This window comes from Carcharhinus amblyrhynchos, chromosome 12, assembly GCF_965287045.1.
Source record: "Carcharhinus amblyrhynchos chromosome 12, sCarAmb.v2.hapA, whole genome shotgun sequence".
Classification (NCBI taxonomy): Eukaryota; Metazoa; Chordata; class Chondrichthyes; order Carcharhiniformes; family Carcharhinidae; genus Carcharhinus; species Carcharhinus amblyrhynchos.
Window position 1 is genome coordinate 2,319,156 of NC_137335.1, and position 25,524 is coordinate 2,344,679.

General features: G+C 48.1%; 1 protein-coding gene across 1 annotated transcript in view; it reads right to left on the reverse strand.

Moving 5' to 3' along the window:
* The window catches only part of LOC145350737 (sprouty-related, EVH1 domain-containing protein 2-like), a 97,884-nt gene that overhangs the window by 22,244 nt on the left and 50,116 nt on the right, over positions 1-25,524 (reverse strand). The window contains exons 2-4 of the mRNA XM_080199982.1: positions 17,916-18,087; positions 15,634-15,802; positions 12,868-12,932 (exon numbers count right to left, since the gene is read on the reverse strand). Coding sequence (XP_080056108.1) covers positions 12,868-12,932; positions 15,634-15,802; positions 17,916-18,087 — 406 coding nt within the window. The remainder of the gene's footprint in view (positions 1-12,867; positions 12,933-15,633; positions 15,803-17,915; positions 18,088-25,524) is intronic.

Sequence of the window (25,524 nt, forward strand, 5' to 3'; positions counted from 1 at the left end):
CGTGAGGCGCCATGGGGATGGTATTACTGTAAAGGTGCCATACAAACACAAGTTATTGTTGGTGTCTCCATTAAAAATGCCAGTCAGTGCAGAGGTCACTTTCTGTCTTTGGTTAATCTGCAGATTTACAGCGCCAGGCTGTGACAGTCAACACAACAACAAAGAAACTTTGGATGATGCAATGAGCTCCTGACTGTCCTCATCTCACCTTCCAAAGGGCAACGCTAGTCAGGCTGGCAACTAGCAACGTTTGACACCAGCCACAAAACAGAAAGAAACCAGGTGCAGCTTTTAAAAATAAAAAGCCTCAAGGATGCAGGTAATTAAATTGTAAATTATTTAAAGCTTTCAAATCCCTCCAAGCATTCAGCAGGAAATGCAATTTTTGCACGGACCAGCCTCTCCAGGGGAAGGGATGGAGTGAGACAGACACGGTGAAATGCACCATTCACAAAACCTCTGGGCTCTGGGCTAATCGGAGAAAGGTGGACCACCAGAAACCGCGACAGTCCCTGATCAGACCAACCCCAAATCGGCCAGCAACGCCCCGTCACAGGGAAGCCCAGATCCTGCAGACTAACCTCAGCGACTCAAAAACAGCCAATAACCAGGCCGAAAATATCCTTCCACTAAAGCTACGTTCGATCAGACTGGGAATACCTCACCGTGGAGGGAAATGCTCGGGAAAAGTTCCTGAAACTCAGATCTGTGGGTTCTGTCAGACACGGTTAAAAAACACAAGTGCAAAAGAGAAGCATCTCCACTGTATCGACAATAATCCATGCACAATCGACCCACAGCTGAGGCCATTTAGATTAGAACCCCTACAGTGCAGAAGGTGGCCACTCAGCCCATCGGGACTGCACCTTCAACAATCCCTCCCAGATCCTATTCCCATAAGGAGGAAACCCACACAGACATGGGGAGAACATGCAGACCCCACACAGGCAGTGACCCAGAGCTGGGAATTGAACCTGGGTCCCTGGCACTGAGAGGCAGCAGTGCTAACCCACTGTGTTTGCCCCTTTAACCACCAGGGGATATCTGGTTCATTTTGCTAATTTCATTACAGATAGTCGATTCCCGGCTCGGGTCACTGTGTGGAGTTCGCACATTCTCCTCGTGTCTGTGTGGGTTTCCTCCAGGTGCTCCGGTTTCCTCCCACAGTCCAAAGATGTGCGGGTTAGGTAGGTTGGCCGTGCTAAATTGACCGTAGATGCATAGGTTAGAGAGGATTAGTGGGTTAAGTATGTACAGATTGGGGGTAGGGCCTGGGTGGGATTGTGGTCAGTGCAGACTCGATGGGCCGAAGGGCCTCTTTCTGCACTGCAGGCTTCTATGATCTATTCTATTCTATATAAAAACACTATTTTATAAAGCTATTGACAAGGGAGAAAGCTGATTTTGTATACAAGAAAAATATATTCCTTTCACTGAAAATAACTTTGCAACAAAGCTGGGATCCATTCTGTAAGTTTCAATACAGCCACGTGAAAATTGAAAACTACTTTTAAGCGCTGATGGTCAGAAAATAATCTGCCCCTCACCCCAGGGTAGGGAGTTATTGCAATTGTCCCTATCAGGGTGACACATCAGAGTAAGGGTTACCCGGTTCGGAGGGGGGGGGGGGGGGCTAATTGGAACTCAGAGTGGGTAATCACTGCAGGGGCTGGGGTGGGGAGGTGGGGGGGGGTGGGGGGAGAGTCCTCTCTTTGGCTGGAGACCTGCAGGGGTTAAAGGTGCAGCCACGAGGCTGCTGTTTTCTGATTAATAAATCCTTTTCGTGTTCACAAAAGCAGCCAGTGAGAGTTCATCACTGCAGCAGCCTGTGTGTTAACACTCCTGCTGTCTCCACTGGGACACACGGCAGCAGCCGCTGTGTACCGAGCGAGCACAGGACTGCGTTTAAACCAGCGCGAGAGGCCCCGGCAAAGACCTCTTCTAATTCGAGGGCTGGCTTCCTTCTCGCATGTTCCCAAGCCGTGCTGAGATTCCCCAATCGGAACACTGCACAGTGCGAGCTGCAGGAAGTTGTCAATCATCCTTTTGTCCGTTTGCCAATTCTGTCCCTTTCTCAAACAAAATAATGTTTACAAGCTGTGTGCGCGCGCGCCTGCCAAGACTCTAGACAAAGCTGATTTGTACAGTCCTCCCCACTGCCTCAGCAGAGGGTGGGGTGAGGAAAATGTTAGTGGAGGCACTCGAGCTGTACGATGGGTTTCATTTCTGATCCGCTGCAGAAACATTGCTGTTTATTTTGTTGAGTAAAAGATGCCCGAGTCATTCCTCTCTGCCTGAGCCAGCCGGCTGAGCTGAATGTGAAGATCACACCCACAGCTATCCAACATGTTCCCAAACACACGGTGCAGCACCAACTCCATCTCCCCACCACCTTACAGCAAACCACAACCCACCCAGCCACCCTCACAGCACCTCAGACACAAAGGCTACAACCAAATAATCACAGCGTAGAATTGTGCTTCAGATCTGCAAATGCAGAATGTGACAATCAGACCAACATTTATCAGCACACTGAACCCAAACCATCGGCAAATTAAACTGTACTCATCACTTAAACCCTCAAAACAACCCTTCAATCACCTGGATTGGAAAATACCCCCCACACCCCTACCCCACCCCCAAACACACAGACTCTCCCCCATAAACACCCCCACACAGACCCTCCCCCCAAACACACCCCCCCACACACAGACTCTCCCCCATAAACACCCCCACACAGACCCTCCCCCCAAACACACCCTCCCCCATAAACACACCCCTACCCCACACAGACTCTCCCCCATAAACACCCCCACACCGAGCCTCCCCCATAAACACCCCCACACCGAGCCTCCCCCATAAACACCCCCACACCGAGCCTCCCCCATAAACACCCCCACACCGAGCCTCCCCCATAAACACCCCCACACCGAGCCTCCCCCATAAACACCCCCACAGACTCTCCCCCCAAACACACCCCTACCCCACACAGACTCTCCCCCATAAACACCCCCACACAGACTCTCCCCCATAAACACCCCCACACACACACACTCTCCCCCATAAACACCCCCACACCGACTCTCCCCCCAAACACACCCCCACACACACAGACTCTCCCCCATAAACACCCCCACACCGAGCCTCCCCCATAAACACCCCCACACCGAGCCTCCCCCATAAACACCCCCACACCGAGCCTCCCCCATAAACACCCCCACACCGAGCCTCCCCCATAAACACCCCCACACACGCACAGACCGTCCCCCCATAAACACCCCCACACACAGACCACTCCAAACACACAGACAGAGGCACACCCACTATCCACTCCCTCCATCACCAATGCTCAGTAGGAGCCGTGTGTACCGTCTACAAGATGCTCTGCAGGAACTCACCAAGGTTCCTTCGACAGCACCTTCCAAACACACGTTCTCCTTATCACCCACAAGGACAAGAGGTATCAGATACCTGGGAACAGCAGCAGCTGGAGGCTCCCCTCTCAGCCACACACCATCCGCACTTACAAACATTTCGGCTGTTCCTTCATTGGCGCTGGGTCAAAACCCTCCCTAACAGCACTGTGTGTGTACCTACACCACAGGGACTGCAGCGGGTTCAAGGAGGCAGATCAACACCACCTTCTCAAGGTCAGAGAGGGGGGGGGGGAGAGAAAGAGGAGGGGGGGGGAGGAGAAAGAGAGGGAGAGGGAGAAAGAGAGAGAGTGGGAGAAAGAGAGAGACAGAGAGAGAGGAAGAGGAGAAAGAAAGAGATGGAGACAGATGAAGGAGAAAACAACCCCTCGGATTTAGGGATGAGTTCTGGATGGAGTTCAGTGTCTGTGTGACCCTGAATCAAGTGTTTCCAATCTGGAATGTCTGGATAGGGGCAGATTTATGGGTGCAATGAGCTAAAAGCAGGCAGTGTAAGAGTGTGTAAATCTGAACCGTATCCACGGCGCTGGGAGCTGAGTGAGTGAGCAGGCCGCTGTAATATCTTCGCAGGCAGCTCCCCTTCCCCTTTAACTGCAAACTCTCTGCAATCAGCTTGCCAGCAATAACCTCCTGAATCATTTGGCACTATGTGCTAATAGCGGATGTTGGCAGGCGGAGAGCAATGTGAATTTCACTGTGTAAACACCAGCTTTTTAATAAATAACCAGAATTTTACATATAACCCAGTTACCATGACAATCTTCCTTCATTTAGCAAGCAGGAGCAATTGGAGAAAACGCAGGAGAAATTTATATTCCAACAGGCAATTTTCCCAAGCACAATGTCCTGGAAAGTCGGATATCCGACTCCAGCAGCACAGAAAGGTGGGATAGGCAGCAGTGGCGTTTCTCCATTCCTGGGACATGGGTGTCGCTGGCTGGTCAGCATTTATTGCCCATCCTTAATTGCCCTTGGAGGGCAGTTGAGAGTCAACCACATTGCTGTGGCTCTGGAGTCACATGAAGGCCAGACCGGGTAAGGACGGCAGATTTCCTTCCCTAAAGGACAGTAGTGAGCCAGGTGGGTTTTTCTGACAATGGTTTCATGGTCATCCTTCAAATTCCAGATTTTTTTTGTTGAATTGTTGGGATTCATTTCCTACCATTCCCACAGTGGGATTCGAACCCTGGGTACCTAGAGCATTACCCCGGTCCCTGGATTACTAGTCCAATGACAATACCACTATCCCATTGCCTTCACCTGTGGCAGAGTTTGAGAAATGACTAAAAATTTTGGTCAAAATGTCTTCCAGGAAATCATGCGTCACTAATTTGATTGAGTTTTTTGAAGGGGTAACCAAGAAGGTAGATGAGGGCAGTGCAGTTGATGTTGTCTACATGGAGTTTAGCAAGACCTTTGACAAGGTACCGCATGGTAGGTTGTTGCACAAAATTAAATCTCATGGGATCCAGGGTGAGACATCTAAATGGATACAGGATTGTTTTCAAACTGGAGGCCTGTGACCAGCGGTGTGCCTCAGGGATCAGTGCTGGGTCCCCTGTTATTTATCATTTATATTAATGATTTGGATGAGAATATAGGGGGCATGGTTAATAAGTTTGCAGATGACACTAAGATTGGTGGCATAGTGGACAGTGAAGAAAGTTATCTCCAATTGCAATGGGATCTTGATCAATTGGGCCAGTGGGCTGACGAATGGCAGATGGAGTTTAATTTAGATAAATACGAGGTGACGCATTTTGGTCGATTGAACCAGGGCAGGACTTACTCAGTTAATGGTAGGGCACTGGGGAGAGTTACAGAACAAAGAGATCTCAGGGTACAGGTTCTTAGCTCCTTGAAAGTGGAGTCACAGGTGGACAGAGTGGTGAAGAAGGCATTCAGCATGCTTGGTTTCATCAGTTAGAACATTGAATACAGGAGTTGGGACGTCCTGTTGATGGTGTCCAAGACATTGGTAAAGCCACACTTGGAATACTGTGTACAGTTCTGGTCATGCAAAGGATATTATTAAACTAGAAAGAGTGCAGAAAAGATTTACTAGGATGCTACTGGGACTTGATGGATTGAGTTATAAAGGAGAGGCTGGATAGACTGGGACATTTTTCTCTGGAGCGGAGGAGGCTGAGGGGTGATCTTATAGAGGTCTATAAAATAATGAGGGGCACAGATCAGCGAGATAGTCAATATCTTTTCCCAAAGGTAGGGGAGTCTAAAACTAGAGGGCACAGGTTTAAGGTGAGAGGGGAGAGATACAAAAGTGTCCAGAGGGACAATTTTTTCACACAGAGGGTGGTGAGTGTCTGGAACAAGCTGCCAGAGGCAGTAGTAGAGGCGGGTACAATTTTGTCTTATAAAAAACATTGAGACAGTTACATGGGTAAGATGGGTACAGAGGGATATGGGCCAAACGTGGGCAATTGGGATTAGCTTAGGGGTTAAAAAAAAGGGCAGTATGGACAGGTTGGGCCGAAGGGCCTGATTCCCTGCTGTAATTCCATATTCAGATACAGAACTCATATTGGAAATATAAAGCTCTAAAAGAATGGAATTCCAGCATGTTGATTGGTGGATTGGATTCATTTCTGTTGCACCCAGCAGACAGAATAATTCCAATTAAACACCCCCCGATCCCCGATAATAACACAGCAGCAACGCTCACATTGGATCGGATGTGGGGAGACAGTTTTGGTTCGTTCCGATAATTCATCAGCTCTCAACCCTTCCTGTCCCCCAGGTTGTAAATCTCCATCAGAATCAGTGTCGCCTCGAATCAGGTCTGTACAAGCACTCGGAAAGGGTCAGTTCCTTTCGCTCTGACATTGCACGCATCAGGTTAGCACTGTCAAAGCGAAAGCAACTGTTTCCCTGACCCACAGACTGTAATCCATCACAGTGCTGTGAACTGTGCCTGCAACACGGGACAAAATAAACCCATCGTCCAGAGATTCAGCCTACCAACCAGCTCAGAGAAGAAGTGTGTGCACGAGAGAGAGAGAGAGAGAGAAAAAGAGAGAGAGAGACAGAAAGAGAGAGAGAGAGAGAGAAAAAGAGAGAGAGAAAGAAAGAGAGAAAGAAAGAAAGGAAGGAAAAAAGAGAAGTGTAAGTGTTTAAGAAATAGGCATGTAGAAGTCAAACATTGCGGACTGGGTGATGCTGAGCTGGACTGTGTGAAGTGAGCACTAGGCTGCACACTGAGCGAGAGTGGCCTTGCCCAGTGCTGAGATAAATCACTCTGGCAGCTGGTTTGGAAGCAGTTGTTAATGATAGCTTGACTAAAGACTGCAGGAAGTCACCTTTGAACCCAGCCTCCTGTTACTCTCCTCATCAGATGGTGACAAAAGACTGGAAATGAATAAAATGCCAAGTGTCAGAACAATCTGGCAGACATGTCACAAGACACTGGCTTCACTGGCAAGTTAGCACAGCACAGCCTCTGAACTCCTACCTCTCAGAATCTCAACTCTACTCAACACGGCCACAACAGATCTTTAAAAAGTGCTGTGACCTTCTATTAGTGAAGTCGACAGTCTCAAGATCAATTTTATTTAGAAATAAATCTTATGTTAGTCTGGCCTCAATCCTGAGCTGCGTTCCAAAAGAAAATATTATCACGAGTATTCATGTAGAATAGGCAACTTTCTTTTAAATAAAAAGTGCACCGCAAAATATAAATACAACATTTCTTAGAGTGTAGACTCTCTCATTACCCGAACATTTATTTATGTATTGTGTCAGTGAGGAGCAGTGACAGATTATTGGAATGGAGATGCGAGAGGTACAGGGAGCTGCAGACAAGGATTGAGTGAGATCTGTTCCTGCTTGTCTGAGTGTTGGAGGCAAGTTTGCGATAGTGAATGCACGAGTTGACGAGGGGAGAGTTAAAACGACCTATTTTTAACTTAAAAACAGAAACATTTCTCCAAGGCATCAAATAGTTTGGGGGATTTGACAGATCCTGATGCACCATCACACGTCTTGGCTTAAACTGATCCCTATCCCACTTTCACTCTGGGACGACAGGCACACAACTTCTGAAAGTGGTCTAAAAATACATTCCCGGAGGGACCATACCACAGAAAGGCACTCTCACGGTCAGAGAGGGGCTCGAAGTCACCTCCACACGGGTAAGTAGAAAGCAACAGGGAGGTTTTGCAGGGGCAGCCAGCAGTCTGTTTTAATGACCGGGTGGAGGGGGCTGACTTTGAAGAGGATTAGTTGCCCTGGGCTGGGACATTCCGGCTCCGATGTGGCGCGAGACACACTGCAGGAGATTCAGCGACAACCACTGACTTGCAGCAGGAGGGAATGAATGTGGGGGGGGGAGCCCAGTAGCACCCTCCCAGAAATCACCCTGTGACACCAGCCCATCCGTCAGAGCAAATTCCAGCAAAACAGGAATGTATTTAACCAGCGCTCCGGGGGGGGGCTGCTGCTGCCAGATATCACTCGGAATGAAATGGGAATAGTCGGATTCTCTGATGGCGTACCTACCCTGACTCCCAAAGGTGCCACTCTCTGAATACCATCAACGGTTTCAGGAAATACTGCTCCTTAAACTCCACGAAGACTGGGAGCACCATTACGAAGACAGGGTCTAGAGGAAGCCATTCAAGTCCTCAAGCCTGCTCCTGCTTTCAGTTTGAGGTACAGACCCCAGGCACCCCGGACATTCTCTCTTCCACCTTCTTCCGTCGGGAAAACGATACAATCATTTGAGGTCACGTACCGACCGACTCAAGAACAGTTTCTTCCCTGCTGCTGTCAGACTTTTGAATGGACCTACCTCGCATTAAGTTCCACAATATCAGGTTAAAGTCTAACAATTTATTTGGAATCATGAGCTTTCGGAGCGCTGCTCCTGTGAGGGGAGAGTTGGGTTGGGTTGGACTTTGACCTGATGTTGTGAAACTTCTCACCGTGCCCATCCCAATCCAACACTGGCATCGTCATATCATTAAGTTGATCTTTCTCTACACCCTAGCTGTGACTGTAACACTACAATCTGCACACTCTCATTTCCTTCTCCCTTATGTACCCTATGAATGGTAGGCTCTGTCCGTATAGCATGCAAGTAACAATACTTTTCACTCTATGTTAATGCATGAGACAATAATAAATCAGATTAAAGATAATTCACAGTCTAAGAAAGAAAAAGAATCTTGCATTTATATAGCACCTCCTGCAATCAACTGACATCTCAAAGAGCTTTACAGCCAATGATGTTCTTCTTGAAGGGCTGTCACTGTTGCAAGATCAGAAACATGGCAAGTACTATTCAGCACAGAAACTCCCACAAACCGTGTAATAAACAACCAGGTAGTCAGCTTGTGTGGCATCGATTGTGGGATAAATACTGGTCAGGACATTGGGAAGATCCCCTGGCCCCCTGCCACGCTGTTATTCTTCTTCACAGGAGCGTCATTTAACCCCTTTGACTTTTGCTCCATATCCCCAGATAGCCTTACTCCTCCCCACCCCCCCAAAGCCTTACCAATCTCAGTCAACACTCCAGCATCTGGGGAGAGTGGGGGGATCCAAAATGTTTCCTGTTCTTTGTGTGAAGAGGTGTTTCTTGAACACTCTCTTGAATGGGCTGACTTCCAAGTTAAAACTTGTGTTTCTTCATTCTGGATTCCGCCTCTCCCCACCTCCCCACCCCCCCCCCCACCCCACTTCCTAAAGAAATAGTTTCTCTTCATCCACTCAATCAACTCCTTTTCAACAGCTCGGTCAGACCAAGGTCTAACGCCCGAAACACAAGCGAGTGGAAGGCAGGTCAGTGCAGGCCTCCCTCAGAGGACCCCTTTCGCCAGGGTGTTGGGATGGCGATAACCCCCCCAGACACCACCATTACCATCCCTGTCCCACCGACAGGACAGACCAGGTGGAGGTGGCAGCACAGTGGTCTACAGTCGGGAGGGAGTTGCCCTGGGCAAACTAACATTGACTCCGGACCCCATGAAGTCTCATGGCTTCAGGTTAAAGAAGGAAACCTCCTATTGGTTACCCCGTCCTGTCCTCCTTCCGCTGATGAATCAGTATTTCTCCATGTTGAACAATACTTGGAGGAAGCACTCAGGGTGCTGAAGGCGCAAAATCTACTCAGGGTGGGGGATTTCAATGCCCACCAAGAGTGTCTCGGCAGCAGCAATACTGATCAAACTGGTCGGGTTCTAAAGAGTGTAACTGCCAGACTGGGTCTGCAGCAGGGAACCAATAAAAGGAAATAATATACTTAACCTCATCCATGACAGTATCGGTAAGAGTGACCACCGCACAGTCCTTGTGGAGACAAAGTCCCACCTTCACAATGAGAATAACCCCCATCGTGTTGTGACACTATCACTGCGCTAAACGGGACGGACTTCAAACTGATCCAGCAACTCCAGACTGGGCATCCACAAGGTGCTGTGGGCCATCAGCAGTGGAACTGTACTCCAGCACAATCTGTAACCTCACAGCCCGGCATATCCCCCACCCAACCATTCCCATCAAACCAGGGGATCAACCCTGGTTCAATGGAGAGTGCAGGAGGGCATGCCAGGAGCAGCACCAGGCTAACCTAAAACTGAGGCATCAACCTGGTGAAGCCTCAACGCTGGACTGCTCGCGCGTCAAACAACATAAACAGCAAGTGATAGACAGAGCTAAGCGTTCCCACAACCGATGGGTCAGGTCTAAACTCTGCAGTCCTTCCATAGCCAGTTGAAAATGGTGGTGGACGAATGAACAACTCATTGGAGAAGGAGACTCTGCAAATATCCCCACTCTCAACGATGGAGGAGCCCAGCACATCAGAGCAGAAGATAAGGCTGAAGCATTCGCAACAATCTTCAATTGGATGATCCATCTCAGCCTCCTCCAGTGGTCTCCAGACAACTCGATTCACTCCCCGTGATATCAGGAAACGACTGGGAGGTACTGGATCCTGCGAAGGCAATGGGCTCTGAGAACATTCTGGCAATAGTACTGAAGACTTGTGCTCCAGAACTCGTCGCTCCTCTAGCCAAGCTCTTCCAGTACAGTTACAACACTGGCATCTACCCAACTATGTGGGAAAACTGCCCAGGTATGTCCTGTACACAAAAAGCAGGACAAATCCAACTGGACAATTATCAGTCTATTCTCGATCATCAGTGAAGTGATGGAAGGGGTTATCGACAGCGCGATCCAGCAGCACCTGCTCAGCGACGCCCAGTTTGGGTTTCTCCAGGGTCACTCAACTCCTGACCTCATTACAGCCTTGGTTCAAACACAGACAAAAAGGAGCTGAATCCAGAGGTGAGGGGAGAGCGACTGCGCTTAACATCAAGCATTAGACTGAGTGTGGCAACCGGGAGCCCCAGTGAAACTGGAATCATTGGGTATCAGGGGACAAACTCTGTGCTGGCTGGAGTCATACCTGGTACATAGGAAGATGGTTGTGGTTGTGGAGGGTCAGGCTCCAGGACATCTCTGCAGGAGTCTCTCGGGGTAGTATCCTTGGCCCAACCATCTTCAGCTGCTTCGTCAATGACCTTCCCTCCATCACAAGGTGAGAAGTGGGGATGTTCGGTGATGATTGCACAACGTTCACCATTCGCAACTCCTCAGATACTGACGCAGACCATGTCCAAACGCAGCAAGATCTGGACAATATCCAGGCTTGGGTTGACAAGTGGCAAATAACATTCACACCACACAAATGTCAGGCTATGACCATCACCAATAAGAGACACTCTAACCACTGCCCCTTGACATTCAATGGTGTGACCATCACTGAATCCCCCACTGTCAACATCCTTGGGGTTATCATTGACCAGAAACTCAACTGAACTCACCTCATAAACAGTGACCACAAGAGCAGGTCACAGGCTAGGAATCCTGTGGTGAGTAACTCACCTCCTGACTCCCCAGAGCCTGTCCACCATCTACAAGGAACAAGTCAGCAGTGTGATGGGACGCTGCCCAATTGCCTGGATGAGCCCAGCACCAACAACACTCACAGGGCTTGACACCATCCAGGACAAAGCAGCCCCACTTGATTGGCACCACATCTACAAGCGTCCACTCCCTCCACCCCGATACTCAGAAGCAGCAGCGTGTACTATCTACAAGATGCACTGCAGCAATTCACTGAAGATTTTAGACAGCACCTTCCAAACCCAAGACCACTTCCATCTAGAAGGACAAGGTAACACCACCACCTGCAAGATCCCCTCTAAGTCTCTCACCATCCTGACCTGGAAATACATCGGCCGTTCCTTCACAATCACTGGGTCAAAATCCTGGAATTCCTTGCCTTTCGGCATTGTGGGTCAACCCACAGCACGTGGACTGCAGCGATTCAAGAAGGCAGCTCACCCCCACCTTCTCAAGGGGCAACTAGGGATGGGCAATAAATGCTGGGCCCAGCCAGTGATATCCACGTCCCAGGAATGAATAAAAAAATTTACAACACAAGCTATTCCCTAAAGGGTTCACACGAGAACCTTTCACAATATTTAATGTCTAGAATAATTCTCATAGCCCCCAACTACCTCTGACATTTGGTTTGAGATGGTTGGGGGAGTGAGATTATAGGTTCTTTATAACGTCAAGATTTATCACAGCCTTTGAACTCGCAGGTTATGTTCATCAGTGAATGAAGCTTGGTCTACACCATTATTCAGCACTGAAGTTAAAGAAATGCTGAAATAATTCTGCCACAAACAACTTGTGAAGAAGTACCATCTACCATGCCAACCCTCACGTTATAAAGGCGGCAGTGACACGCTCATACCCCTGGATAGATACTCTGCCCTATAAGGAAACGCAACGCCAGAATTCGCAATCCATATTTACACATTTAACGATGCATTTCGGAACTTTCACTTTTCACAAATACATCAGGTCAAAGGTTAAGAGCAACATTGGCAAGCGAGGGGGAGAGATGCAGGTCTGCGCAATCATTCAGCAATACAGCTAATGAGGCAACCATTCATTTGAATGGCTTAACACGTTATTTACAAGTCAAAGTGTAAAATAGTCTCGCCGTTGAGACTGTGTTTAGGGAAGATGCCATCAACTAAACAAACAGAAACAAAGGTTGATATTTGCAAAGGCACAGGAAGCCTCCTCCCTTCAATAACTGCATCTCTCTGGAAATTTGACTGTTAAAGTCCATGGTCACGGTCAAGGGTCCAGCAGATTTCACAAACTTCAACATCAGTCACAAAGCTTATCCTTGCTCAGCAAAAACATTAACATATTTCCACAATTCTCAGACCCAAACACTGACACACAATTCCATGCAGCGACACGGTACCGTGTTGTCTGGAGACCTTCCAAACACGAAAACAGTTCAATGAATTTGAATGAAGAATGTTAACATTAACGCCTGAGTTTGATGCAAGTGAAGTAGCCAGTATTGGCAGTACCTCCTACTTACTGTAAAAACATCATCATCCCCAACCTCCACTTCATTCTGAACTGTCGAAGACGATGTTGTTGACCCTGGAGGGGCGAAGAAAGCGACATTATTAATAAACACAGAATCTTTCGTCAGTGCTGACAACATCAGCTATATTATACATAAGAACATAAGAACATAAGAAATAGGAGCAGGAGTAGGCCATCTGGCCCTTCGAGCCTGCCCCGCCATTCAATAAGATCATGGCTGATCTGTCGTGGCTCAGTTCCACTTTCCCGCCCTCTCCCCATAACCCTTAATCCCCTCTCTTATCAAAAACCTATCAACCCGCTTCTTAAAAATATTTAGCGAGGCAGCCTCCACCACTTCAACGGGCAGAGAATTCCAGAGATTCACCACCCTTTGAGTGAAGAAGTTCCTCCTCAACTCCGTTCTGAACTGCCCCCCCTTTATCTTGAGGCTGTGCCCCCTAGTCCTACTGTCTTTTTTGAGCGGGAAGAGTCTTTCCACCTCTATCCTATCCATCCCATTCATCATCTTATACGTCTCAATGAGATCTCCCCTCATTCTTCTAAACTCTAACGAGTACAAGCCTAGTTTATTCAGCCTCTCCTCATAGCTCAACCCCCTCAACTCCGGTATCAGCCTAGTAAACCTCCTCTGCACTCCCTCCAAGGCCAAAATATCCTTGCGCAGGTGCGGCGCCCAAAACTGCACACAGTACTCCAGCTGCGGCCTCACCAATGCCCTATACAGCTGCAGCAAGACCTCCCTACTTTTATATTCAATCCCCCTCGCTATGAAGGCCAGCATCCCATTCGCCTTCCTGACCACCTGCTGCACCTGCAGGCTGGGTTTTTGCGACTCATGCACAAGGACCCCGAGGTCCCTCTGCACCGTCGTATACAACAAGCAAAGAAACACTTAGAAGTCTTAGAATCCCTACAGCGCAGGAGATGGTCATTTGGCCCATCGAGTCTGCACCGATCACGATCCCACCCAGACCCTATCCCCATAACCCCATGTATTTACCCCACTAATCCCCATGACACTAACGGGCAATTTAGCACAGCCAGCCAATCAACCTAACCTGCACATCTTTGGACTGAGAGGGGAAACCCAGGAGTGGAGGAAACCCACACAGATACAGGGAGAATGTGCAAACTCCACACAGTCACCCGAGGCCAGGAATCGAACTCGGATCCCTGGCGCTGTGAGGCAGCAGTGCTAACCACTGTGCCACCGTTCCTTAAGTTAGAAGGTTGCCATGGCACAGTGGTTATAACTCTGAATGGGTCAAGGTAGAAAGGCGGGGTAGGGGGTGCGGGGAGGTGGAGAATTTGACAACTTAAATTAAATGTACTCCACCTAGTTTGTGGGCTAGCACCAGAGTGAAGAGGAGAACCGCCAGAGCGTCCTTCAGTTATTTACTGAGAGTGTTCTTCAGGGAAGGAAGGCTGCCAGTGCTCCGACCGACACACTGATACAACTCAAAAAGTGGCTTTGCACAGCAATCCATTCCTCTTTGCAATAATCCTGAATCTCAGCCAAATGAATCTGGCTAATTGCTCCTAACACGTGGGGACAAATTGGGAAGAGATATCCTCAGACTAGACTCGGAACAATGTGACATTCTTCAATCCTTCAATGAACATTCCAGAGAGCTGACACCCTGGCATAAACATTCCGTGCCAAATAACTCATCCAATAAGCCGGCTGAACAGGAGGTCAGATGCTTTAGTGTTGGAAAGCATCCCAGGATCTCACAGGTGAACTCAAATTAAATTTGATACCGAGTCATGTAGGAGATATTTCCTGGCCTTCCTTCCTCCATTTTTAGGGATAAGCTGTCAATCAATATTTACTATAAGCCCAGTGACCCCACATTGACCTTGATTATATTTCCTGTAAGGACTCTCTCTTTCTATATTCTCCTTCTCTGTGGTATCTGCTCTGGTGAAGCCATCTTCAATACCAGAGCTTCAGATTCTTCTCTGCTCAGCTGAGGATACTGTCTGCACCCTGACTGATGGGCCCACCGTCCCCCCACTCCTCCAGCAGCCTCTACATTCAACTGGTCGCCTGCCACCATTTCCACTCCCTCCAGCACAATACCACCACAGTCCTAACGATTTACACATCACTCCTTCAGTTGAGTGCAATGCAGTAACTCCGTGTCACTGGGATCTCCTCTACACTGGGGAACTCTGATGAAGGGTCGTCCAGACCCGAAACGTTGGCTCCATTCTCTCTCCGCAGGTGCCGTCAGACCTGCTGAGATTTTCCAGCATTTTCTGTTTTTGTTTGAGTTATAAAACAAATACAGTTCCATGACGAAGCTTCTGTCAGAGTGCACATTATGCCTTTCCTTGTGTTCTATAGATTAAGTTTATTTATTTATTGGCCACAAGTAGGCTTATATTCACATGAAATTACTGTGAAAATCCTCTAGTCACCACACTCCGGCACCTGTTCGGGTACACTGAGGGAGAATTTAGCACGGCCAATGCATCCTAACCAGCACGTCCTTCAGACTGTGGGAAGAAACCCACACAGACACGGGGAGAATGTGCAGACTCTGCACAGACAGTGACCCAAGTGGGGAATCGAACCCAGGTCCCTGGCGCTGAGAGGCAGCAGCGCTAACCCACTGTGCTATCGTATCCTATATTTTGGTGCAGGCTGTTTGCTTGTGGCAAGGCAGAGTGTGCACTTGCCGTATCAGCATGGCCACAGTCGTGTTTAAGGGCAGTAGAACGACAGAACACACGTGTGGTACGGTACCTTCAGTAAGATCCTCGACCGCCTTCCTCACACCTCGGTCAAAAGCTCGTGCATCCGCGGGGCTTTGAAACGTAAGTCCAAACTTCCTGTTATCAACCATCCAATGGTGGAACGTAGGTGTTGCTTTAGTGTAAACCAGGTCCTTTTTCAAGAAACACTCCAATACAACCTTCAGAGAGAGAGAGAGAGAGAGAGAAATAAACAGCGTGAACAAGGTCATTGGTGGAGTCTACAAGCTGTCTACAGACACAAAATAATCTGCCTTCCAATTATTGGGGCGATTTGAAAATCTGATTGTTTAAGAGGAATGTTTTAGTGCACAATGGGGCTTCCAGCAGTAACCGGTGTGATAGCAGTAGAACAGGTTAGTCAAGGTCTCAGATAGAAAGAATTCTTTTCAATATGGACTTGAGCCCCTTCCAATCCCACTAACCTTCTCCGAATTTTGCACAAATGAGGAAAGGAACAAGAAGCCCACATTAAATGAACAAGAGGGGAGGCTCGTGTGGAGCTAAATACCAGTGTTGGGCTGAATGGCCTGTCCCTGCGCTATTGTTGATCCTGGCAGATCCTTTATTAGAGTTTTAAGTTTCAAATTTATTTATTGGTGTCACGGGTAGGCTTAGATCAACCCTGCAATGCAGTTACTGTGAAAATCCCCACACTCTGGCACCTGTTTGGGTACCTGGAGGGTGAATTTTGCATAGTCAATCCACCTAATCCGCACATCTTTGGAATGTGGGAGGGAAACCAGTGAAAACCCACGCAGAGACGGGGAGAACGTGCAATCTCCACATAGATGCTGACCCAAGCTGGGAATCGAACCCAGGTCCCTGGCGCTGTGAGGCAGCAGCGCTAACCACTGCGCCACCCGTTTCTTTGATCGTGGGTGACTTGGAAACAAGCAGCAAGGTGATCAGATCCATAGTCAGAGCAACTCAATCACCCTCCTTTCTATAATCACACCAGCTCAAATCACTGCTGCGTTATCCATGATTAAAAAACAGATCAAGATATCTTGGTTTTCCAGTATTTACGTGGAATAAGATTCTCTTGCAAACATTCACATTATTTCTGACCAATGGCTTAGGGAATATTTTGAGCCAGTAGCTGAGTTTCTTTTGCTGCCCTGCCTGGGAATGACAGGATTACAGAACGGATTGTGTATGTCCCGGAATATTGTCCAACATTCTGAATCACCATGCAGGATCTTTACCAACTTTGTAATAGGTGCCTTGAACAGAAATGTTTATTTATATAGCACCAACATTTCCTCAAAGATGTGGTCTTATTCAAGAGGTGATCATATTTGTTCTGGAGTTGGATACAATTTTCCATCATTCTGTTTCGATCTGAATTGGTGAACAGCACGGTGGCACAGTGGTCAGCACTGCTGCCTCTCAGTCCCAGGGACCCAGGTTCGATTCCCGGCTTGGGTCACTGTCTGCACGTTCTCCCCAAGTCTGTGTGGGTTTTCTCCAGGTGTAGGGGCTGGAGGAGGTTACAGAGATAGGGAGGGGTGTAGGGGCTGGAGGAGGTTACAGAGATAGGGAGGGGTGTAGGGGCTGGAGGAGGTTACAGAGATAGGGAGCATTGTAGGGGCTGGAGGAGGTTACAGACATGGGGAGGGCTGTAGGCAGTTAGAGAAATAGGGAAGGTTGTTGGATGAGATTACAGAAATAGGGAAAGTTGTTGGGGGAGATGAGGGAAATGAAGCTTTGGAGGAATTTGAAAGGAAGGATGAGAATTTAATAAGTATGACATTGATTGCCAAGAGGCCAGTGAAGGCGAGGATGATGGGAGGAACAGAGCTTGGTGAGGGTTGGGGTATTGGGCAGCTGAACTTTGGACCACCACAGGTTTACCAAGTTTAAAACATTGGAACAAGACATGTGATAGCATTCCTTTGTGACCATTGGAGCAATATGCCTGACCTCCTGACCTATCACCATGCCGGGGGGGGGGGAGGGGAGGGGAGGGGAGGGGGAGGGGAGGGGAGGGGGAGGGGAGGGGGAGGGGAGGGGAGGGGAGGGGAGGGCGGTGGTGGTGGTCACCGTCACAAGGAGAATACCACCAGCAACAGACAGATGTGCTGTCAACTTCCGAGGCTATGAGAGATATGTGACGCTGCCTGAGGAACCTGCCTAATATTGACTGAAGCACCTTATAAAGTGGGTCAGAAAACGGGTAAACACAAATGGTCAACATAGATCCTTTCCTTCTGTTGCCCAAAGAGGTGGAGGTTATTTTTTCAGCCTCTTTACGAACACTGCTGGTCTTACCTGCTTGTCTCGAAGGCGCTCGCCGCGAATGAGAAAATCACTTCTCCCAGCAGCCTCTGGTTGAGTGACCTTACAGACGCCAACTCGACTGAGACCACCTCCATCTTGTGGTAACCATCCCGAGTCATCTCTGGTCATAACCACAGCTTTGACACGTACAATGTAGCTGTCACTGCGAAGGGAAGGCCACAGTTACTGATGGTTAACGTGGCAGGCGAAACACAGCACCTCGAAACTCAGATAAAACAAATGTCTCTTTCTCTCTCTGTTTGATTGTATGATAACTGACAGCAACCAATCATCGAGTGCAGAAGAGGCCCTTCGGCCCATCGAATCTGCACCAACACCTGAACTCCCACCTAATCCCATCTGCCAGCACTTGGCCCATAACCCTGAATGTTACGATGTGCCAAGTGCTCATCCAGATACTTTTTAAAGGATTTGAGGCATCCCACCCTCCCAGGCAGCGCATTCCACACCCTCACCACCCTCTGGGTAAAAAGGTTTCTCCTCACATCCCCCCCAAACCTCCTGCCCCTCACCTTGAGCCCATGTCCCCTCGTGACTGACCCTTCAACCAAGGGGGACAGCTGCTCCTTATCCACTCTGTCCGTGTCCCTCATAATCTTGTACACCTCGATGAGTTCGCCCCTCAATCTTCTCTGCTCCAACAAAACAACCCAAGCCTACGCAAACTCTCTTTATAATTTAACTATTCCATCCCAGGCAGCTTCCTGGTGAATCTCCTCTGCACCCCCTCCAGTGCAATCCCATCCCTTCCGATAATGTGGTGACCAGAACTGCACACAATACTCCAGCTGTGGTCTCACCAAAGGTCTATACACGACTGTATGACTTGCTATCGCCTGGTACCTCAACATGCACCGAGAACAGTAAAAAGCAGCAACTTGAGACATTTTTCCAATCGATTCTGGGGGTGTGGGAAGTGCTGACAGAGTCCGCCCCCAACTCTCCTCCAGAAGGCAGTGGTGAACTGCCTGCTCGGCAACCGAATCGCACTTGAGAGTCAAGTACAATGCTGTGGCTCTGGAATCACGTGTAGGCCAGACCAGGTAAGGATGGCAGATTTCCTTCCCTAAAGCATGAGTGAACCAGATGGGTTTTTACAACAATTGGTAGTTACACGGTAACCTGCACCACCCAATATTTAGCAATAAACAAGGTAATACAATGCCCCCACACCCCTGCCAATTTCAACAATTCAGGAATGTAGCTACTCCTCAAGACCAAAGGTTAATTTGCACAAACACTTATGGATATTTGAAGCTGGTATAAAAGCTTGAAATCTCCACCCTATGCAAAGATCACAAGTTCTACAGGAAAGTTTGTCATAATAACAAGAACACTGAGTGCAGGAAAAGTTTTAAAGTTTAAGGTTTGTTTATTAGTGTCACAAGTAAGGCTTACATTAACACTGTAATGAAGTTACTGTGAAAATCTCCTCCGGCACCTGTTCGGGCACACTGAGAATTTAGCATCTAACCAGCACGTCTTTCAGACTGTGGAAGGAAACCCACGCAGATACGAGGAGAATGTGCAAACTCCACACAGACAGTGACTCGAGCCGAGAATTGAACCCAGGTCCCTGGCACTAACCATTGTGCCACCCTTGGAAAGGTCTGTTTCCATTGGTATTATTCCCTGCTGTCCACTAAAGTCTTAGAAAAATGAAAATAGACATCTTTGCAAAAATTCAAATGTACCAAAACTGGGACAGCACAACATTTTCAACCCCAGATGGTGCAGGCTGTAAATTCAGCCTTTTATGTAACCAATAATATTTTAGCACAAAGTCTGAACCTGCCCTTTTACCCTTTGAAGAGCTTTATACGTCAAGTGATTATGATCAGATGGGAAATCATTGGACCAATATTAAGATGTTTTTTAGGATTATCTTGCAAAAATAGGTCATTTACACATAAAATTATTCTAAAATCTTTCATGTAAAAAGCTGCTGCCAGGTTGCTATTAATCGCATAACACTGTAGTTAAGAAAACCCACCAATGCCTCTACTTTCACAGGAGACTAAGGAAATTTGGCAAGTCAGCTACAACTCTCACCAACTTTTACCAATGCACCAGATGCATTCTTTCTGGTTGGATCAAGTTTGGTATGGGCTCCTGCTCTGCTCAAGACTGCAAGTAACTACAGAGTTGTGAATGTAGCCCCAATCCATCACGCAAACCAGCCTCCCATCCATTGACCCTGTCTACACTTCCCACTGCCTCAGGGAAAAACAGCCAGCAAAATCAAGGACCCCACACGCCCTGGACATTCTCCCTTCCACCTTCTTCCATCAGGAAAAAGATAAAAAGTCTGAGGTCATGTACTAACCAACTCAAGAACAGCTTCTTCCCTGCTGCTGTTAGACGTTTGAATGGACTGACCTCACATTAAGCTGATCTTTCTCTACACCGTAGCTATGACTGTAACACTACATTCTGCACCCTCTCCTTTCCTTCTCTATGAACGGTATGCTTTGTCTATATAGCGTGCGAGAAACAATGCTTTTCACTGTGACAACAATAAATCAAATCAAACTAAAATATCCCAAGTTCAACAGTTCAGTCTGTGTTGAGTCAGCTGATCTCAGTGGATTTGGCACTCGAGGTGTTGGAAACGATCTTTAAACTGGGAGGCGAGACAGAGATATGGATGGAGAGATAGGCAGTAACCGGGCTGGGTGCAGGGTGCACCCGCGTGTGTAGCCTGCTGGGTGTGGCCAATTCTCGATAACACAGCATGCTAACTCCTGGTGTCTCAGCACGCACCGAGCGGTAATGTGGGGGGGGGGGGGGGGGGATCACCGGGCTAATAACCCCAGAGGTCCACTCTGGAGACCCGGTTTCAAATCCCACCACAGCAGCTGCTGGAATTTAAATGTAATTAGTAAGTCTGGAACTAGCACGAGGGGGCATGGCTTTAAATTAAGGGGGGGGTAGCTACAGGACGGATGTCAGGGGTAGGTTCTTTACCCAGAGGGTGGTGAGGGATTGGAATGCCCTGCCTGCTGCGGTTGTAAATGCGTCTAGTTTGGGGGCGTTTAAGAGATCTCTGGATAGGTTTATGGACGAAAAGGGATTGGTATAGGCTAGTGGGTCATTGTTTTTGTAACTGGTCGGCGCAACATCGTGGGCCGAAGGGCCTGTTCTGCGCTGTAATGTTCTATGTATGTTCTATGTTCTAGTCTCAGTAACGGTGATCACGGCAACCATCATCACTTGCCCAAAGACCCATCTGGTTCACTAATGCCCTTTAGGGTAGGAAATCTGCCATCCTTACCCGGTCTGGCCTACACGTGACTCCAGAGCCACAGCAATGTGGTTAACTCTCAAACTGCCCTGAGAGGGCAAAACTAGAGATGGGCAATAAATGCTGGCCCAGCCAGCGATGCCCAGGTCCCCATGAGGAACAAAGCAGAAAGCAAGCTTCATTTAAATTTATTTTTCTATTCCCACTATCCTTTCAATCCTGTTTCTGATGGTTTTTCTACCTTGCGTGCTACCCTTCACTCTGCACGTCACCGCTACTCAGCTTCACAGTGAGAGCGAACAGGGGAACCACCACAGTGTAGATGGAAAGGATCAAGCGTGGTGGCAGGTTTCTAACCATGCCAGTCACCAAACCTCGCCACTCAACAACTGAGTGAAGAGACAAGGTCCAAGGCACAGGAAATTACTCAGCGTTTGTGAGGCACCTTAGAGTATGGGCAATTTATGAGAACATCGGGCCCTAAGCCAAGTATCTGAGCAAAGTGGGAGGCTGTATGTAACAATCACACTGACTCCCCACCCTCCCAGACAGCTTCAACACTATACTCAGGAGACAAGATGAGCTTGGGTCTGTGCAGCTAAAACTCATCAGCGTGTAATAACCCAACGCTAGGGCAGATTCTCATCTTCAGGGAGACAAGAATCAACACAAGCAAATCATCAGAAAATGCCGGTGCGCATTGCTACCCTGATCCCAACTCGGAGTGGCAAAAAAACTCTTTATTTGGAATTAGGAGCTGTGCTTTATTTGGTAGCACTCTCATCGCAGGAGTCAGAAGCTCGTAGATTCAAGTCCCGCTCCCCAGAGGTCAGTACTAAATCTAGGCCGACATTCCAGTGCAGTACCGAGGGAGTGCTGCACTGTCAGAGGAACCATATTCCAGATGAGACATTACACTGAGACCATCTCATCCCCCGGCACTATTCTGATCAGGATCAGGCCGAGTATTCCTGATGCCTTGGCCAACATTCATCCCTCAATCTCCATCTGTTAGCTCACGGTTGTGTGTGCGAGTTTGCGGTGCACAGAGCAGCTGCCATATTCCCTACGTTACAGCAGTGTGACTATGGTTTGGAGGCACTAGATTGGCTCGCAAGTGCTTGGGGACGGGCTACGGCTGTGAAAGGCGCTACAGAAATGCAAGGCAATCGTTCTTCCGTCAGGGTGAAGAAACTCAAAGTCGGAGTTATTTCAAGCTGGTCTAAACTCACAGCCTAGTCCAAACTGCAAAGTTCCTTTGAATCATCCTCGCCAGTGTCGACCTTCATGGGCGAGCATTCCGGTCAATAACTGCAAAGGAGATTCCCTGAACCAGGGGCAGAACACTAAATCCTGTTAGCCTCAGGTAGACGATTATGAAGGCTAAAAGATAAGGAATTTAGGGAATATACTGGGAAGGTAAAAGGCCGATGAGAGGGTTACAGTGTAGGAAATGGAGGAAATCCCAAAAATGTTTTAGAAAATGTGATGATAACAAGGGTAAGAGAAAGAATGACACAGCACTGAGAAAAAAAAGGTCAAACAGAGGAGGATAAAGGTATATTAAACATTTTGAGATAATGATGGAAAGGAAATGTTGATACACTGAAGCAATCTGCAGATGAAACGATAAAAGGTAACTGCAGGAAAGGAATGAGTTCAGGATGTATCACCCAATCAAACTGGATGTGTTCCAGGGCCTTATGGCACTCACCTAAGGCTGCCACGTGACGTCAGCTAAAAGATTGTTGCTATTGTTCAGCCCTCCAATGTACAAATGTCAATTTAAAAATAAGGTTATTTATTACCACACACTTTGCCCCAGGGGTTTGGAAACATGATATCCCGGCCTCGCGACACACCCACACTATCAGAAAGATTATATACAGAGGAAACAATAATAACTGACTCAGGCCTGTAGGTTCTTAGGCAAGCTGATGGTATATTTGGAAGGTCCCGTGTGGCAGAGGGTTTCCAGCCAGCTGGGAAGTCTCTTGTGCTGGTCTTCCCAGTTGGTTTGTGCTCTGGTAAACCTGAGATCAGAACAGGAGGAGGGGGGAGCCCTCTCTCCATCTTCAAGATGCTTAGCTGACCTGGGGCTGGTTCAATGGTTTCCTAGCGCGTTCTGGTACTAAACAGTTTCACGCAGAACGACAAAATGACTTTCTCACCATGGAACCAGAGAGGCCATCTGGCCCATCTAGTCTGCACCAACTCTCCTTCCGAAAGGTCATCCCACCATGAACCTCCCCTCTGCCCTATCTCTCTAACCCTGCACATTTACCATGGCTAATCCTCCTAACCTACAAAACTTTGGAGCAAACTGGAAAAAACCCACGCAGACATGGGGAGAATGTGCAGAGTCATCCAAGCCGGGAATCAAACCCGGATCCCTGGCACTGTGAGGCAGCAGTGCTAACCACTGTGCCACCGTGCTGCCAGTGTGACTTGGACTTGAACAAGGTGACTAGCCAAGGTCTTTTCCTCAGGGTAGGGGAATCCATAACCAGAAGACTAAGTTTTAAAGTGAGAAGGGAAAAATTTAAAAAGGACCTGAGGGGCAACTTATTCCAAGTTGAAGAAGAGGGTGGTGTGTGTATATGGAATGAGTTGCCAGGAGGGGTGGTAGAGGCAAGTATAATTACACCATTGAATCCTACAGTGGAGAAGGCGGCCATTCGGCCCATCAAGTTTGCACCATCAACAATCCAACCCAGCCCTATTCCTGTAACCCCACACATTTACCATGCTCATCCCCCTGACACTAAGAGGCAATTTAGCATGGCCAACACACCTAACTGTACATCTTTGGAATGTGGTAGGAAACTGGAGGAAACCCATGTAGACATGGGAAGAACATGCAGACTACACAGACAGTGACAAAGTAGAAAGGGTCGAGAGCTTTATGTTTTTGGCTGTCCAGATCACCACCAACCTGTCCTGGACCCTCCATGCTGACACTATAGTTAAGAAAGCCCACCAATGCCTTTACTTTTTCAGAAGACTGAGGAAATTTGGCATGTCAGCTATGACTCTCAACAACTTTTACAGATGCACCATAGAAAGCATTCTTTCTGGCTGTATCACAGCTTGGTATAGCTCCTGCTCTGCCCAAGACTGCAAGGAACTAGAAAAGGTAGTGAAGGTAGCCCAATCCATCACGCAAACCAGTCTCTCATCCATTGACTCTGTCTACACTTCCTGCTGCCTCGGCAAAGCAGCCAGCATAATTAAGGATCCCACATCCCCGGACATTCTCTCTTCCACCTTCTTCCGTTGGGAAAAAGATACAAAAGTCTGAGGTCACGTACCGACTGACTCAAAAACAGCTTCTTCCCTGCTGCTGTCAGACTTTTGAATGGACCTACCTCGCATTAAGTTGATCTTTCTCTACACCCTAGCTATGATTGTAACACTACATTCTGCACCCTTTTTTCCTTCTCTATGAACAGTATGCTTTGTCTATATGGCATGCAAGAAACAATACTTTTCATTACATGTTAATACATGTGACAATAATAAAATCAAATCAAAACCCAAGCCTGGAATCGAACCTTTGTCCCTGGCACTGAGGCAGCAGTGCCAACCACTGTGCCACTCCATTCAAAAGACATTTTGGATAGGTACATGATGAGAAAGGTCTAGAGGTTTATGGGCCAAAGGCAGGCAAATTGGACTGGTAAAGCTGGTTGGCATGGATAGGGTGGGCTGAAGGGACTGTGCCCGCGCTGTGCATCTCCACAGCTCTATTGAGAGCTGGGGACCTAACGGAGACATCTGAAATGAGAAAAGAATTCAACGGTGGGGGAACTCACTCACGCAGTGAGAGCAGGAAGCGCTGCCCCCCTCACACACAGACACACACAGACACAGACACAGGGAATGGAGACCTGGAATTCTTATCCATGTTGGGAATCATCTGAAATTTGTCAGTTGAGAGAGGGATTTTTGGTGGAGTGTAATAAAAGATATTGATCAAAGTTTAAAGTTTGTTTATCAGTGTCACAAGTAGGTTTACATTCACACTGCAATGAAGTTACTATGAAAGTCCCCTAGTCGCCACACTCTGATGCCTGAGGGAGAATTTAGCACGGCCAATGCACCCTAACCAGCATGTCTCTTTTCAGACTGTGGGAGGAAACCGGAGCACCCGGAGGAAACCCACACAGACACGGGGAGAACATGCAGACTCCACACAGACAGTGACCCAAGCCAGGAATCAAACCTGGGTCCCTGGCGCTGTGAGGCAGCAATACTAACAATTGTGGCAAATGGAGTTGTGATACACATCACAAATGAATCACAGAACAAGCTGGAGGCTCTGCACGGGCCTCC